The 15,689-nt window shown below is 35.6% G+C and overlaps 1 protein-coding gene across 3 annotated transcripts in view; it reads right to left on the minus strand.

Annotated features, from left to right (window-relative positions):
- Positions 1-15,689, minus strand: part of LOC149540381 (uncharacterized) — a 110,055-nt gene that overhangs the window by 21,291 nt on the left and 73,075 nt on the right. For all 3 annotated transcript variants that reach the window (XM_089801474.1, XM_089801475.1, XM_089801473.1), the window contains exons 14-16: positions 4,402-4,503; positions 4,240-4,291; positions 4,068-4,126 (exon numbers count right to left, since the gene is read on the minus strand). In XM_089801474.1, the coding sequence (XP_089657600.1) occupies positions 4,068-4,126; positions 4,240-4,291; positions 4,402-4,503 (213 nt within the window). The remainder of the gene's footprint in view (positions 1-4,067; positions 4,127-4,239; positions 4,292-4,401; positions 4,504-15,689) is intronic.

The following is a 15,689-nucleotide window of genomic DNA, read 5'->3' on the forward strand; positions in this document are numbered from 1 at the left end:
CGTCCTATATATATATATATATATATATATATATATATATATATATATATATATATATATATATCAGTTCTATGTTAAAAATTGAATTTTTGTTGGACTTGTTAGTGCTCCCACTTTTGTCATTTGGAAGACGTTAAGATCTTGGAAGTAATATTTGTGTGAGGTCAGATTCATAGTTTGGTTTTATGAATCTTATATCTGCTTTAGCTAATATTGACTATTATTAATTAAATTTGACTTGATTCCTAAAATGTTATTTTGGGAAATTAGAATGTTGACTAAATATCTTATAAAGTGGATTGTTCTAATGCTGGAGTTTATAAGTGGTGTCATGTGTTGGTGGATTGAGAGGTCAATCAGTTCAAATATATATGTTAAAAGAAATGAGATGGAAGGATAAAAGAATATAGAACAAAAGGTGAAGATATGGAAATATAAAATAAGAGCTTTTCTGTGAAGATATTCATATTTATATAAAGAAGTTGAAATAAAGTCTATGAGAAGCCAAAGTATGAGTAATCCAAGCGCATCATGAAGAGGTGTTATTTCTAGAGATAAGTATTTTCTAATTATTATATTTTGAGAAATACCGTTATTTACTTTTGTAATCTCTCTCTTGTTTTTCTATATGTATTATAAGAGCTATTTGCGTTGATGTTTTTCGAGAATGTTGTTGCAAGAAAGGGAAGATTGATTTCAGACTCAGAGGGAGTTTGACACTTCTTCAAAGGCAAAGTAGCTTAGAAGATTGATGTTTAGAGAGAGTCCGACACATTTGTCTGAAGAAGCAAATAGAGGATATGTTTGAGTTGATCTTTGAAGATCTTGATCATTTCAGAATCAGAGGGAGTTTTGACTTCATGTAAACTTTTGGTATCATGCATGTGATTGCATGATTTAATGGGCCTACCCCCTGTATACATCATGAGGAAGTGATGACTTCCAAATGATGTCACTTGTATTTGTAGAAGTTATTAAAAGGTGACGATATTACAATAACTTAATTTTCTATTATGATGGATAGCTTACGATGTCTATACAGATCATGATAGATTAAAGTTAGCATGGTGGTTGTTTATGGTACACATTATGAGAATGCGTGTGCACATACCTTAAAAACATTTTTTTGTACATGGTGAATTTAATGCAAATTGATGTTCTAGAGGCCATTACATAGAGTTCTTGATGAATATCATGCAACTTGATGTTCAGGAGAGCATTACTCACAATACTTGGTGAATATCTTGCATCTCAACATTCTGAAGGCCATTACTCAAAGTGTATTTGGTGAATATCACATATTGTTATTCTGAAGGCCAATACTCAAATGTGATATCAAAATGGTGAATATCATATGTTGATATTCTGGAGACCATTGCCTTACAGAGTACATGGTGAATATCAAGTGCTGATATTCTGGGGGCCATTACTCAGAGTTTTGGCGGACATCATATGTTGATATTCTAAAGGCCAATACTCTTGATATCATATGTGATATCAAAATGGTGGATATCTTCTGATCAAAGATATCTTTAAAATTTTCCATACCTAATATTACCAATGGTGTAATATGTGTCTTGTGTTTATCCTCCCTAGCTAAGAGGGAGTGTTGATGTTTTGATAGCTTTAGTAGGATAAACCTATGAGATCAAAGAGAAATTAATATAATTATATAATTATATATATATATATATATATATATATATATATATATATATATATATATATATATATATATATTAAAGTTTGTCATTATATTAATCATATTGATGAATAGACATGTCTCATGAAGTGACATGTCTCTTCTCTTGGTTTATTCCTCATACAAATACAAGAGGATGCTGGCATTTGGAAGGTACAAACCAAACACTATGGCAATGCTATTACATTTGCAGCGGTCCTCACGAAAACAACAGGGCCAATTCCAACAAAGGAAGAACTTAGTAGCTTATAAGAAAATTCCAAAAATGGCTTGTAATTAAAAGCTCTTTAAAGCCTTTTCAATATTTACAAATTTTTCCTGGGAAAAAAAGAGTAAGGCCTCCAACCAGAATAGTATATCCTTCTCTTATAGTCCAATCTTGGTCTCCAAGAAAACTATTACAACAAGCCAATACAATTGCACTTCAAAGCGTTGACCCTTTTGCTGCATGGGATGTAGGTGGCCGAGTTAATCTGCAATAGTGGAATAATATCCTTGCATCATCCATAAAGGATTCCACTTCCTTCAAAGATGAGAATTCTACCATTACCATTGAGCATATAAATAAATTGCAAATATGCGTGCAGTCTACGTGTTGTTGCCCAGAATATAGGCCTAGTTTGCTAGTAGCATCATTCAAAGGGAAAGTTCTGCATTGATTTAGAAGAATGATCCAACTTCAAAATCAAATTATGATGAGCTAGGAAGAAAGTTTTACAACGAGAGAAAAGGAAAAAAGAGAACAGCTTCCTCTAATGGAACTATTGACTACTATCAAAGAAGCATCGAGTTTGTTTCAGACTTCAACGATGGATTGAAAAAATGGGGAAGAATAGAGGTCTTTCCATTGAAAAGTATAGCCTATTTACCTTATCTAAGAGCATTCAATCCTGAAAATTGCAATGATGATTAAGATTTATCTTCTATTTCAAGGCTGAATACTACAACGGGTAGAAATTGTATTCTGCACTAGCACAATATTTTGAAATTTTGAATTTGAATATTTGAGAGTTATTGACATATGTAATCAGTTGATTTATGATAATCAAAATAAGCCTACATATTCTCTTGATTTAATACCTAAGATAGTCATGCCTTATTTAAGTCTATTTTGTATGTCTATGTAATTATTAGCCGAGACCAAGTTTTTGAACTATGGTTGAATTTTACCAAACACACCAGAAATTACTGATGCCACTTAGAGGAGTCAATGTAATACTGACGTTTATAGGGTAAGATAAATGATCAATGAGGCTATGCAATCAAGAAGATGAATTTTCGCATACATATTTATTAAAATAGGAAATCATGAAAAGCAAATACCCTGCTTGGAGAATATAATGTGTGGTTAAACTCTTATATCAAGAGGAAGGATGAATATATTTGGCAGTTATACTTTTAAAAGCTTAAGCAGATCTTGCTTTATAATCCCATTAAGAATCTAGCTCGGGGGGTATACAGGAGCTGCCAAAGATAAGCTAAACAAGCATTAGGCATTAGCAGGACACTAATAGTATGTATCCCTCTATTGACCCAATTTATGAATGGCTGCAATCCTCTAGAAGATGGGAGAGGAACCTGATCTCAAACAGGGCCCTGTTGATGTGCACCAGTCATGGAAAGCAAGTTTTCCTGGAATTCCTCCACATTGCAATAACTAAGGCTACCTGGATTTTTTGTAGATGCTGGAAGGGTTTCGACATATCCCACTAAATAGTCTTATTGCTCATTGTCAAATTTCCATAGAAAGTTGTTGACGGTAATACTTTACTTAATCTTTTGAAAATTCAATGAATGCTTCTGGAATTTTCGATAGACCCCAGCAAGGCTTCTAGATATCTCACTAAATAGTCTTATTCATCAGTTTCAAATTTACATAGAAAGTTGTCGACATAGTAGTTTACTTAGTCTTCTGAAATTTCAATTTATGCTTCTAAAAAATTTGATAGATGCCCTAAGGGATTCAACATATCTCACTAAATAGTCTTATTCATCAGTTTCAAGTTTTTCATAGCAAATGTTGGTGGTACTAGTTTACTTAGTCTTTTGAAATTTCAATGAATGCTCCTGGTGGTATGTGAATTGGTGTCAAGACTATTGCTTGCTGGTTTTTTCATGAATTATTAGATCTATTTATAAAGTTTGAACCTTTTTCTTAAATACTAATATTTTGGAAACCAAAACTTCTTCAACATAACTGCCTACGTGTAACAATAGTAACTAAGGCAATCTTGCAAGGAAGATACTGCAAAATATAAACCAACAAATTCAGCAATGAAAATAAGATAATACACAACAGCCTCTTCTAAATATATTTGAACACAATTATCTTGTTTGAAAAGACATGGCAGGAAGTAGCACAGACCGTTAAATTGTCAAAACCATTACAAGACGATGGCTTGGAACCAAGATTGGAGAAGTACGCTGTCACAGAAAGAGAAAAGGAGTTATCAAAGTGCATGACATGAATCCCAAGCTGAAATAATAAGCATAACATTGATAATTCATAGTGGAAAAAGGCAAGCATATTTGTGAACCTGTGGAAAATTTTCCCTGGCTCAGAGACTTAATTAGGTTAACAATTTGTTCCTGCAAGAAAAAGGGACAATAAGATACTATGTAAGTCATGCACAAGTTGCTTAAGCCCAGCAACCATTGAAAACTACAAGGAAACTAATATATCAAGAAATCAACTTTACCCTTTGTGTATCATTGCGTTCTGAAATATTCTGCATAAAGGGAAGGATTGTAGCCATCGGTACATTAGATGTAGAACTTGTTGAGGAAGGCACGGCCATTGGCTGAGGCATAGTATGAAATTTATAAGAACCCATAAATTCAACATGCAAAGCATTAACAAATGAGCCGCCGACGAAAGATTGATATTTTAAAAATACTCTGAACACAATATTTTACTGTTATGCAGCTTTAGCTTTTAAACTGAAATAAAGGTAGTGACAGTTTTTAAGAGATGAACAGTAACCATTGCGAACTATGGGCAGGAAACTATATTATGTACTTGTATTTTATCAAATATAATTGTTATTAATTGATATTTTAGACAAAAACAATTAATCAACCATAATGAAGTTGGCATCACGGAGCAATACAGTATAAACCAATGCAACACAAGCACAATGCATCAATGTACAAATAAAAATTAACTAAACTAATTAGTAATTAACTATTGTGTAATATTCCTCTAGGTTTTGTTACATAATTTATAAGCATTGCATCAAGCAAGAATGCCAGTAATTTTTAGCAACAAAAGTAACTGAATAAGCAATATCTGTCATGCCAGAAAACTTAGGGAAGAAACACGACAAAAAGCATTGTTGAGTGATGGTAGCGGGTTGCAATTGATAAATAGAGCTTTGAAGAGCAATGATCTCTTAGGTTCTTTCGTCTAGTTCCTCTTCTTGTGTGAAAATGGCAACCTTAGCTCCCCGTCCTCCATTCATCTTCCCCTCTCACCCTCCTATACATTCCATAAAGAATGCTGTTGCCTTTCCTCTCCTACGTTTATTTGAGGAACCTCCTCCCTCTACTCCCAAATTGTCCCTTTGTTATGTGAAATGTTCTGTTTCTATTTGCTACTAAATTCTATAGAACAAGATAATAGCAATTTTTATGATATTATAAGTATCTAAAATGGAAGGAATATGGAATAAGCAGAAATTCACATACATACATACATAGTAGTGTAAGGTACAATCATTTGTTGAGGGAGGATTCAAAGAACAATGTGCTTCCCTGACAATGCACCCACATGACATAAGACTTGCTATCAAACTGGTTACATCAATATCAAATTCTGACAATGATCAATATAACGAGTCAGCTTGCTAACAAAACATTATTGATTTCAATGGTGTATATTATGATTTATCTCTCTTGTTAAAGAAATTAAGAGTACCTTCTAATGACAGCAACAAGAAAAGAAAGAACGTGGCAAGAAGAATTTGGAAATGGAGCAGAAAGAGGACATCCCCAGAGCTGCAATAGGTGGTAAACTTGATGAACTTGCATATTGTGACTTGATCTGCTTCAATTCTCCATGCAAGGCATAAATTCATTTGTCCTCAGCTTACGTATGTGGCTGCTTCAAGTTCACATTCCTGCAACCACTTCATCATTTTCTAAACTCCTGAAGCTTGCCTTTTGCTTGTACAAACTCCTTAGCGATTGTTAGTAAACAGTTTTTCTCATGAATGTTTATATGTAAAAACGGAGAAAAAGAATGTAAACTAACAAATGAATTCCTATAGAAGAGATTCAGGAATTCTCTGCTTAATGTTTCTTCAATGAAAACAGGCGCAGCTACCTTTATTATAATGAGAATTTTTGATCTAATAGACTCAACAGAATGACCTTTTCAGGAAAACGATCTGCTGAAAGTGTTGAATCAACTTATTTTATCTCATCAATACAAAACAAACTTTAATGCAAAAGAACCACTCGATTTTAATTATCAAGATGATCCACATAGTTGAAAATTAAACCATCGAGCAAGCAAATTCGATAAAACTAACTTCTCACAGCATCCCAAGTTCTGAATTGACAATTTCAAAATCAATAACAGACATAGCCAAAAGCTTAAATAGTATCTTCAGAAATACTGATTTAAATAGGCAGATAATAGTATCTACTTACAAAGCCTTTAACCATAAATCAAACTGTAGAGTTTCATTGTATCTTCAGAATTCTGAAATGCTACTTCTAAACTGGGAATAAAACCATAAACAAAAATAGTTTTGTCTATCGATCTGCTGGAGAATTCTAACCCCCATACCATACTAATTATTACATATATATAGGCATGGGGCTGGACTACTACCAAAATTACCCCGCCAAGGGTTAATTGTCTTTGAGTAAAGTAACTGTTAACTGAAATGCAAGAAAAACAGACGGCAAAATAAAACTTAACTAAGCGATTAAGTGTAACCGCTTGTCTTGATCAAGTAGCATTGTCTCCACTGGCCACACCTTTCGCCGTTTTCCACGTTTCATAGGCAGTCGAAAAGGCTGAGATAACGGATTGATGTGGCAAACCAATATAGGTGAACCTTTGCTTCCAGATTTCTTTCATCTTCTTCAGTTCAGCAACCTTTTCTTCATGCATTTCCAAGTGCTTTAGATTGATGATTAATATAGCCTCTGTATGCGCCACGTTAGAAAAGTCTTGCTTAGCTAGTGCCTTCTTGTCTTGCCATTCTTGAAATTTCTTTTGGACTTCTTTGATTATCTCATCCGATTGGGCAACGGAGTCGTCTTCTTTTCCCATGAACTGTTTGGCAAACCATTTAAGGTCATTTTGAATAATCTGGTGTATAACCTTAAGTTCTTGCAACGCTTCTTTAGTTTCAGTTACTCCTTGTGTCAGTGCTTCATTCCTCCATTTGATGCAATCTATGATGACATACAGGGCCTTTTCGTTTAGACCAGCTACAGGGCATTCAGCCTAGAACTTCTGTAAGCCGAGTTCTTGCACATCTTCCAACCACATCACCACCTTTACCCAATTATTCTTCTCTTTTTCATATCCTTCATTGCTTGCATCCACCTTTTTAGCAATGTTCGATATTTCCTTCGAAGCATGGTCTAAGTGACCTATGTGCTTTACGGTGTCATACAAAACATCCTGAACCCATTCCCCTGCTACTTTCGCTACCGCTTTGCACTTATGCAGATTCTCCAATGATTGCTGATTAGTCACAGTGGACACATCAACGATTGCTGACATTTCACTGATTGGCCTTGCTTCAGGATGAAGGATAGCATTAATATATTGTGCCAAGTTTTTGATTGTTTCCTTCGTCTCCTACTTATCTTGTCCATCCTTCCATACCCTATGTGCAATCTTCTTATTGGATGCTTCAAAGAATTCCATGTCTACTTCGCGATTCCCTTTTCCCAGGTCAACCTTTGTTATCTGGTAGTCTTGAGGGACCACGGAATCACGTAAGCTTCCACTTGGTGGTGTAGCTATCTCTGCTGCCCAACTTCCTGAATTCTTATCAAAATTAATCCTTGCCTTGGTTCTAGCTTTCTTTACTTTAGGTGTTTTACCAAGACAATTACTAAGCAAATCATCAATAGGCATGGATATTGGGACTATGCTTCTTTTCTTCTCCATTGATGTCTCTAACCATTTAGGCGTAGCCTAATCTTTTTCTGTAGCAGGGGAGCATTTGACCAAGGTGAGGTTACTCTCCTGGCCTTCGGTAGTCACTAACAAGTTCTGGGATTCAGGTACATTATCTGCCATAGGTGAGTCTTCTGCTACCTCCAGGTCAACGGTTATGGTGTTCTTACTTCTGACGGTTGATGCCTTCTTTGTGCTTGAACGGGTTATCCTCTTGCTTTTTGGAGTTGCCTCTTGAACTTGAAGTTGAAGTGATTTAGGATTTGCTTCAACTTCAACTTCAACTGGACCTGCAACAGAATTAGGAACACCTCGATTAGTTTGCCTGTTGGCAGTCTTTTTATCTTTGCTTTTTGAAAACTTCCCAGAAAGGTCTGGAGTAGCCACTGCCTTTAATTTTATTCACTTGACGGTTCTAGCTATTACATCTTTAGTACGGGCATAGATATCATTTTCTTCCCTCTTTTCCCAGTCAATTTCAGGAATGGGCATGCATTCAATCTAGTCAATATAAAATTGATCAAGCACTTCTTCAGAATCATCATCTTTTAGTCCATAAGTATCTAACTCCACATTAAACATAGTGATCTATTTAATGGTTAAGCGTGACCACAGTCTTTTCCTTACTTCAAATTCATTAAGGCAATTTGACCAAAAATCTTCTAATTGTGGGGAATGGACCAGGGATATTGCACTCTTAACATTGTTTCTGACAAAGCCAGTATAGTCAAAATCTAACCAAGAAATGAAAGGCTTAAAGCATAAGTGGGTTAATGATTTTGCTGACAATATGGCTTCTTTCAGACTGGGGCATCTATAATGTCCAATCTCAATTGGGAAGAATACTGAAGAAGATCTTTTTGAAATCTGAAAAGACTCAACCACAGAAACAAATTGCCTACACATCTCAGATAACACTACAGAGTCTGAACAATAACGTGGTAGCTTTAAAGATTCATCAGAAAAACCACCCACTCTGATATATGTAAATCTGGGGAATTGAATGTAATAGCAACCATAGATTTGCTCAACCTGCATAGCTTCTTTTGACATCCTATCATTCTCCTGACCTTGGAGTTCAAATACCAATTTCCCTAGAAAGACATCATTTACCCTTTTAAACTCTTTGTATAATGTAGTTTCTTGAAGATCGCCGTAATATTGGTAGATGGGCATGTCATCAACCCAAGGTGCATGTGGAAGATAGTCCCATTCTTTAGATGTCACTAGGATGTAAATTAGATAAGAAGACAAGAAAAATGGACCACAATTGTTAACAGCTATTAAACCCCTATGCAGATTTTCTGCTATCAGGTCAGACCAATCAATGAATTTAACTCCTTCAATGATCTTCTGTATGAAAAAGTACATCCATGACTCCCAGTGGAATGCATGCTCATTTCCCTTAATTCTATTCAGCAAAAGAACGATGTCTGCAATTTCTTTTATAAAATGCTCAATAGTCAACAGCTTAGGCAGTCTAGAACCTCCCTCTGCTGGTTTCAAAAGCCAAGACTGAGCTATCTTGTTATCATAGCTGCTTTTGTTTTCGGTGTACAGGCGCTCAGCTTCTTCGAACGTCCATGGCTCGTAGGGTTCCTTGTGAGGAATCCTAAAGGCCGAATGAACACTGGTTCTATTGATTCTAACAATCACTTCCCCTGAGGCTTGCTTAATGCACCCGGAAACAAGGTCATAATGGCTTGCACATTCAAGGACGAGTTTTGGGTATGTGATAGCAGCGGGAAAAGCGGCAGCTTCTAATAATCCACTATCAACTAGCTTCTGGTAAATAGGGCTTGACTGGGTGTTCTTGGCTCGTTCAATTACCTCAGATAAATTTTTATTTACCAAAAACGTGTCACGAATTTTAGGCAGTGAACTGAGCAAAGATGGCTTCTCTAACTTGGGCATTTTGGGGCGGAAAAGCGTCATGATTGCTAAGAAAGACAGGTTTACAAGATACGGCTTGAAATATCTCAAAACAAAGCAAACACAATTTGAAAAGCAAAGGGTTATGGAAATGCACTTACAATTTGGCAGAGACACAGCCTACAATTCGCCCTTCTTACCCGATAGTGCTGGAATTTCTTTGGAGAAAGTGGAATGAGTGGAAAAGGCTAAAATGAATGCATTTAAGGAATGATTTGTGCGGAAGATCGCAGGACAGATTTGGCAAGTAAGTGCAATAATTACTCATTCATGTGACACGCATTGCAAAAAACACCGCGTGTGCTTTGTTTTAAATACTCCATCAAATCCACACGTATAATGTTATGCTAAGTGATCATGACATGACAATTTTAACCCTTAATCAAATCTTGCCATAGCCGAACACGTACTGCCTTAAACCCCTTCACTTATAACTTCGCATGTCTTGGGAAGTGCTATACTGGGACCCATCTTGATTTGGCTCGAAAAGTTGAAACCTGCTTATAATTATCGTTAGTGTGCAAAATCAACATTGAAGTTGAAGTTGAAGATTTGGGTGGTCGGGTTTCAACTTCAACTTCGACTTTACTAAGGCCGACTCGAGAAAAGAAACTGGGCTTGACATATGAAGACAGATGCGGACTCGAACTTGAAGTTGAAGTAAGCTAAAACTTCAAGTTCAACTTCAAGAAAAGAAGACTTGTGACCGAAACATTCAAGGGCGCGAGAAAAGTATAAGCGCTAACAGCGATCATCAATTTGTCATCAAGCTTAACAACCTTATTAACCTGTACCTAGGTGAGCTGAGTTTGTTAGTTTAGGTTCTCCTGAAAATAGACTTTCTGGTCATGGAATATTGCTTCCGTGCTGCCCTATCCATGATAAATATTGTCATTCTCTGCATAATAGTGCTTCCAAAAAAGATTGCAGCAGAAAATATTGATGTCAAAAGACCTATTTAATGATGTCTAGAAAACCCAACCTTCTTTGCATAAGATAGATGATGAGATGGACTAAAGGAAGGGACAAGAACTGCTCATGCATTTTGAGAGTATCTTGCTTTGGCTATCCTTCATTAGCATAATTGCTAATGAAGTCAAGATGGCAACCTTCTCGCACAAACTGTGTAGGCATAAGACCTCATCCATAAATTGTCAAATTTGAGGTTGTCCAGCCACAACATCCAAACGACCCACCACCTTAGAAATGCACAAGTGCTTGAACCATGGGTCCATTGACATGCAAGAACTGAGACAAACTCTTGTATATATTATCAAGATATGGGGATTGATAAAATCAATGAAAATTCAACTAAAACATGTGAACTAATAGGAGGTACAACCTCAAGGTCCACCTTTCATTTGTCTCCGTTTATGACAATAAACAATATCACTTTCTATCTCTGATATATACAATAATATGTATGCTGAAGTGAATTGATATTTATTGCACTTAGTGCAATGATCCTTGCTTTGTCAAATATGGCAATATAACCATGCAATCGATACGTAATGGTATTGCTTATAGCAAAATAAATTGCTGTCTTTGGTATAACTCTTATAGCATGCAATTTCTGATCCTTAATTATCACTTATAGAAATATAATTTCTGTTTCTAATGTAATCCTTCAATCCTTGCAGTCAATTCTACTTATTTCTTAAAGCAATAATTGCTATGTCTGATGTGCCGATATGTTTATGCAATTCTGAAGATGCTGCTATATCTGATACAGCGACTAATACTTGCAACAAGGTGCCGTCTCTGATCTTTCTTAGGGTGTACACAGCCAACAATGCCGATAGGCTATCACTAGATATATAGCACATCCACAAGGGGTAGTAAACAAGATAAATTCCATGTTGATGATTGAATGATGATGGTAAATGCTTTCTTATGACTTATTTGAGGAATGGTACAACACGATGCCAAAGGATATGTGTCCTTAGTATCTCCTTTTCCTTAATCCTTAACACACCTCTTCATGATTGATCTCTGCATCCCAATTCTTTTAGAGTAATTACCTTTCTTCATTACTTAATCACACCATTCCATACCCGATTGATTATCTTATGTAGATCAATCAGTTCTTCTCATTAATTGACACCTTGTCATAATAGATTGCTGAATAATTACATACTAAGTAGTCCTTGCTATTAACAGTTCCTTGTTTATCCATTAGTATGATTAACCAATGAGTCAAAATTAACCATCATTTAGATATTCTGTGCTGCTTGTCCAACCTAGCCAATTGCTAATATCATTCTTGATTAATATTGATCTCATTTGATTGATTGCGTGTATACTTCCATCATCGTCAATAGTCTCTAATTGTCTCCATTAATCATACTGACTGGGTCCCTAATTATATCGACTGATCAATATTAGCCATGTGATTGTATCTGTATAGGAGCATAAGATATTGTGGTTGATACTGTAATGTGACTGTCCCTATACTCCTAAATTTATTGCCATTTCATTCTTGATATACTTAAATCCATTAGAGTGTGAGTCGCCGTAAAAACATTTGTGAAGCCTAAGAGGAGCAACTCATTTGCAATATGATGCAGAAAGGAATACCATGATATTGATCTCCTAATTACAGCGGGATCAAAGAAACATCCCTGGAATTACGGCCGTAAGTAGAGGTTCCTGATACATATTTCAGTGAGCATTCTGGTTGGCTGTGGGTTGATTAATTTGGAAGCTATGGCCATGAGTAGAGATTCCTGATACATATTTCAGTGAGCATCCTGATTGCTTGTGGGTTGATTCATTTGGAAGCTATGTCTCATTTTTAGTACACAACACCATTGTTTATCAAATTTCTGGTTTAATCTGATAGGATTGTTGTATTCATATTACAATATTGATCATTGCTAGGTCAATATATCGTAATTCCTTTTAGTTGCTTCTATTTATTCATTAGTCTCATTAATGCATTGATAACAAGTCTTGATGTGATCCAAGCAATAGGCTGTTGTATATCACAGTCCATTTGGTCTTCATACATGTATTGCTCATTCTTTTAACTTATCATCATATCTAAAATTCTGTTGATTTTCCCGATGGTTTGGATGCTGGGATTATCAACTTTGAACTCTTACTCCCTATATACAATTTGCTATTAAGTTCTAACTCTTCCCTAACTTGAGGTGCTCAACGCTTGTTGCCCTTGACCCCACCTGTAATTTATTGGAAGGAGGGGGGACATCACAGTCTTCCCTCCAGAAATGCTTGCCCACAAACATTCTTAAAACCATGATTCCTGGATCCCAAACTTTCAAAGCATAATTTGGTTGAGTAGTTTTCTGTAGATAGTCAGGAGGAAGGACATCCTCATGTTCTATATAAGTACTTTTACTATATCCTTTGTGGGTCTTCTTGATTTCACAGAAAAAATAAAGGAAAACCATCATACACGACCAAATAGGTCTCTCTTACATTCTATCTGGATTTCCATGTCATTCATAGTTATTACTGCTGAGGAATCGAAGTTTGCTAAAGCAGGAAAATTATAACTCTATATTATTACTTCCTCTTTTTTGTAAATGTACTTTGAACAGTTCACCTATAAAAAAATGATGTTCACATACATTAGCAGCATTGTAATAAGATAATAATTTTCCTGATTTTGTAAATAATTCACAATGTGAATAATCAATAAATATTCCATTTGAAGGCACAAAATCATAACTCTTGAATAAGTTCCATGATAGTCTATTAGCTAGTTAGTGCAGAAAGAAAGCGTGTAAGGCATCATGTGTTGTAAACATTGTCATTGATGTCCTGATATATAGAGGATTGGAAATTGATTGCAAAGGAGTATGGATGAGATTGCTGGCAAGATTGTCGTCATGATGTCAAAGGAGAGGTAACATCACAATGATTTAATGAGTGTCATCTAATGACTATCAGAATTGGTTGTGCAAAGTTGTGGAGACTATCAATGCTATTGGTGAAACCAATTGCAAATGGACTTGTCATTTAGAGAAACAGAAACCTTTGGAGGTTGTGACATTAATGTGAATGTTATTGAAGATCATAAGATCTGCATTCTAATGCAAGTATAAATACAAAATGTGGAAAAGAAAATAAGCAAATGACTTAAAGAATTGAACAATAGGAAAAGGGAAGCAGTGCAAAGGGGTTGATTGCTCCTCCTTTTCCAAATTGCACATTTGAAGGAAAATGTCCCAATAGGCTCAAGTAGGTCCTAAGCGTTGAATGGGGCAATGATGCTTTGCTAGAAATGTGTAAAGTGAAAATAGAAAGAGATAAGATGTAATGTAAAAGGGAAAATAGATAAATAGAGTCAAAACTGGAAATTATAGACTGATAACTGCCAGAAACCAAAATGAGCTGAAGCGGGGTCCAAACTGTTGTACTAACCAAAGATTTCAGTTTGGACTGAAATTGCAAGGTACAAAATGTTCCAAATGTTTTGTATCTAGGAGTAGAATGATTTAGATGTTCTGTTCCAGTGACTTTTTGTTGAAGTTTTCAAGAACTTTCCAGCAGTTCCTGATTTGCCCAGAAAAGTTCCAACAACTCTATAACCTGTTCCTGCACACAGAAAAATGGGGAAAACATTGGGTAAAAGGGGTTGGCCTTGGTCAAACCCCTTTTTAGGAATCAAACTTGAAAATGAAAGGAAGTTGCATAAAAGAAAGTATGTAAAAAAGGTAAATGTTTGACTCACCTTGCATAAACCCTCATGGATGGATGTAGAAATCGCTCATACCCATGAAGATGTTTGAATGTGTTTGAATTTAAGGAGTTGATCTTGGAATGTACAATAAAGTCAAAGATGCCCTCAGAAATGCATTGATCTATGAACGCTACTCCTAGATCTTCAATGTAGATATGCTCAATAATCAGTTGCAATGAAGGAGAGATGAATGATGAATGCGAATGGAAGAAAGGATCTTCCTGCTTGATTGAGAACTCCTCTACTTGGCCATCATGGGAGAGAAGCTTTCTTCAATGAAGAAGATTGGCTTGAAATTGAGTTCAATGCTTACCTTCAAATCTTGAATCCAATTGCTTGAATGCTTGATTGTGCTTACCTTCAAATCTTGAACCAAATTGAGGAGAGATAGAGTGTTTATATACCTCATCCTACATTTTGGGATTCAAAAATAAGCCAGACTTACCACGGGATCTAATTTCCCACTAAAAAATAAATTTAGGCCAAAACAAGCAGGAACATAGCATCTTAGATATTATGTTCTTGGGTACATAACGTTTGAAATGGTATGTACCTAGAATTTTGTGCTAAATTTTGGATCAGGTGTTGGGATGGTGGAAAAGTTGCAGTTAGTTTACCTTTCTTAAAGACACTGTGCTTTAAGGAAAGAAATTGTTATAAATAAGTAGTGGCTGTAATCTCTAAGAGTGGAAGACTTTGAGCTTCAAATTTTATTGTTTTGTTATATTTCAGAATAATTAGTAACACATTGAGCCTTACTATTTATCTTGAACCTTTCTTGAATCAGGTCAATCACAAGAGACTTTGGGCTCTTGTTCTTGATCTACCGTATATAATTGTAAATTGTTGTCTTAGGAGTTGTTCTTAAGTCAACTATCGAGTCACCAATATTATCATAGCAATAGGCACTTTTTGTTTGAAGGTTATAGTTGTTTGAAAATCATTCCTCAAAAAAGGGGAATTGATTAAGAGTACCATCCTTTTGTGATTTCAGTTGAGTTTCTATTGAAGCCTCCTACGGTAAGAAGGGAGCCTCCCCTATAGCTGAGAGGAGAGTTTTATCTCATTGTACATTGCCTAAAGATACAATTTTGTAAGTTGTAGTCTTAGTCAAATAATTTAGCCAACAAACACCATGTAAGAAAATGTGACCTATCAAACGCAATTTTAGAGGATAGTCTTGAAGGATTCCCAAGCATCTA

This window comes from Cupressus sempervirens, chromosome 9, assembly GCF_028749045.1.
Source record: "Cupressus sempervirens isolate cs-2001-9-10 chromosome 9, ASM2874904v1, whole genome shotgun sequence".
In the NCBI taxonomy this organism is placed as follows: Eukaryota; Viridiplantae; Streptophyta; class Pinopsida; order Cupressales; family Cupressaceae; genus Cupressus; species Cupressus sempervirens.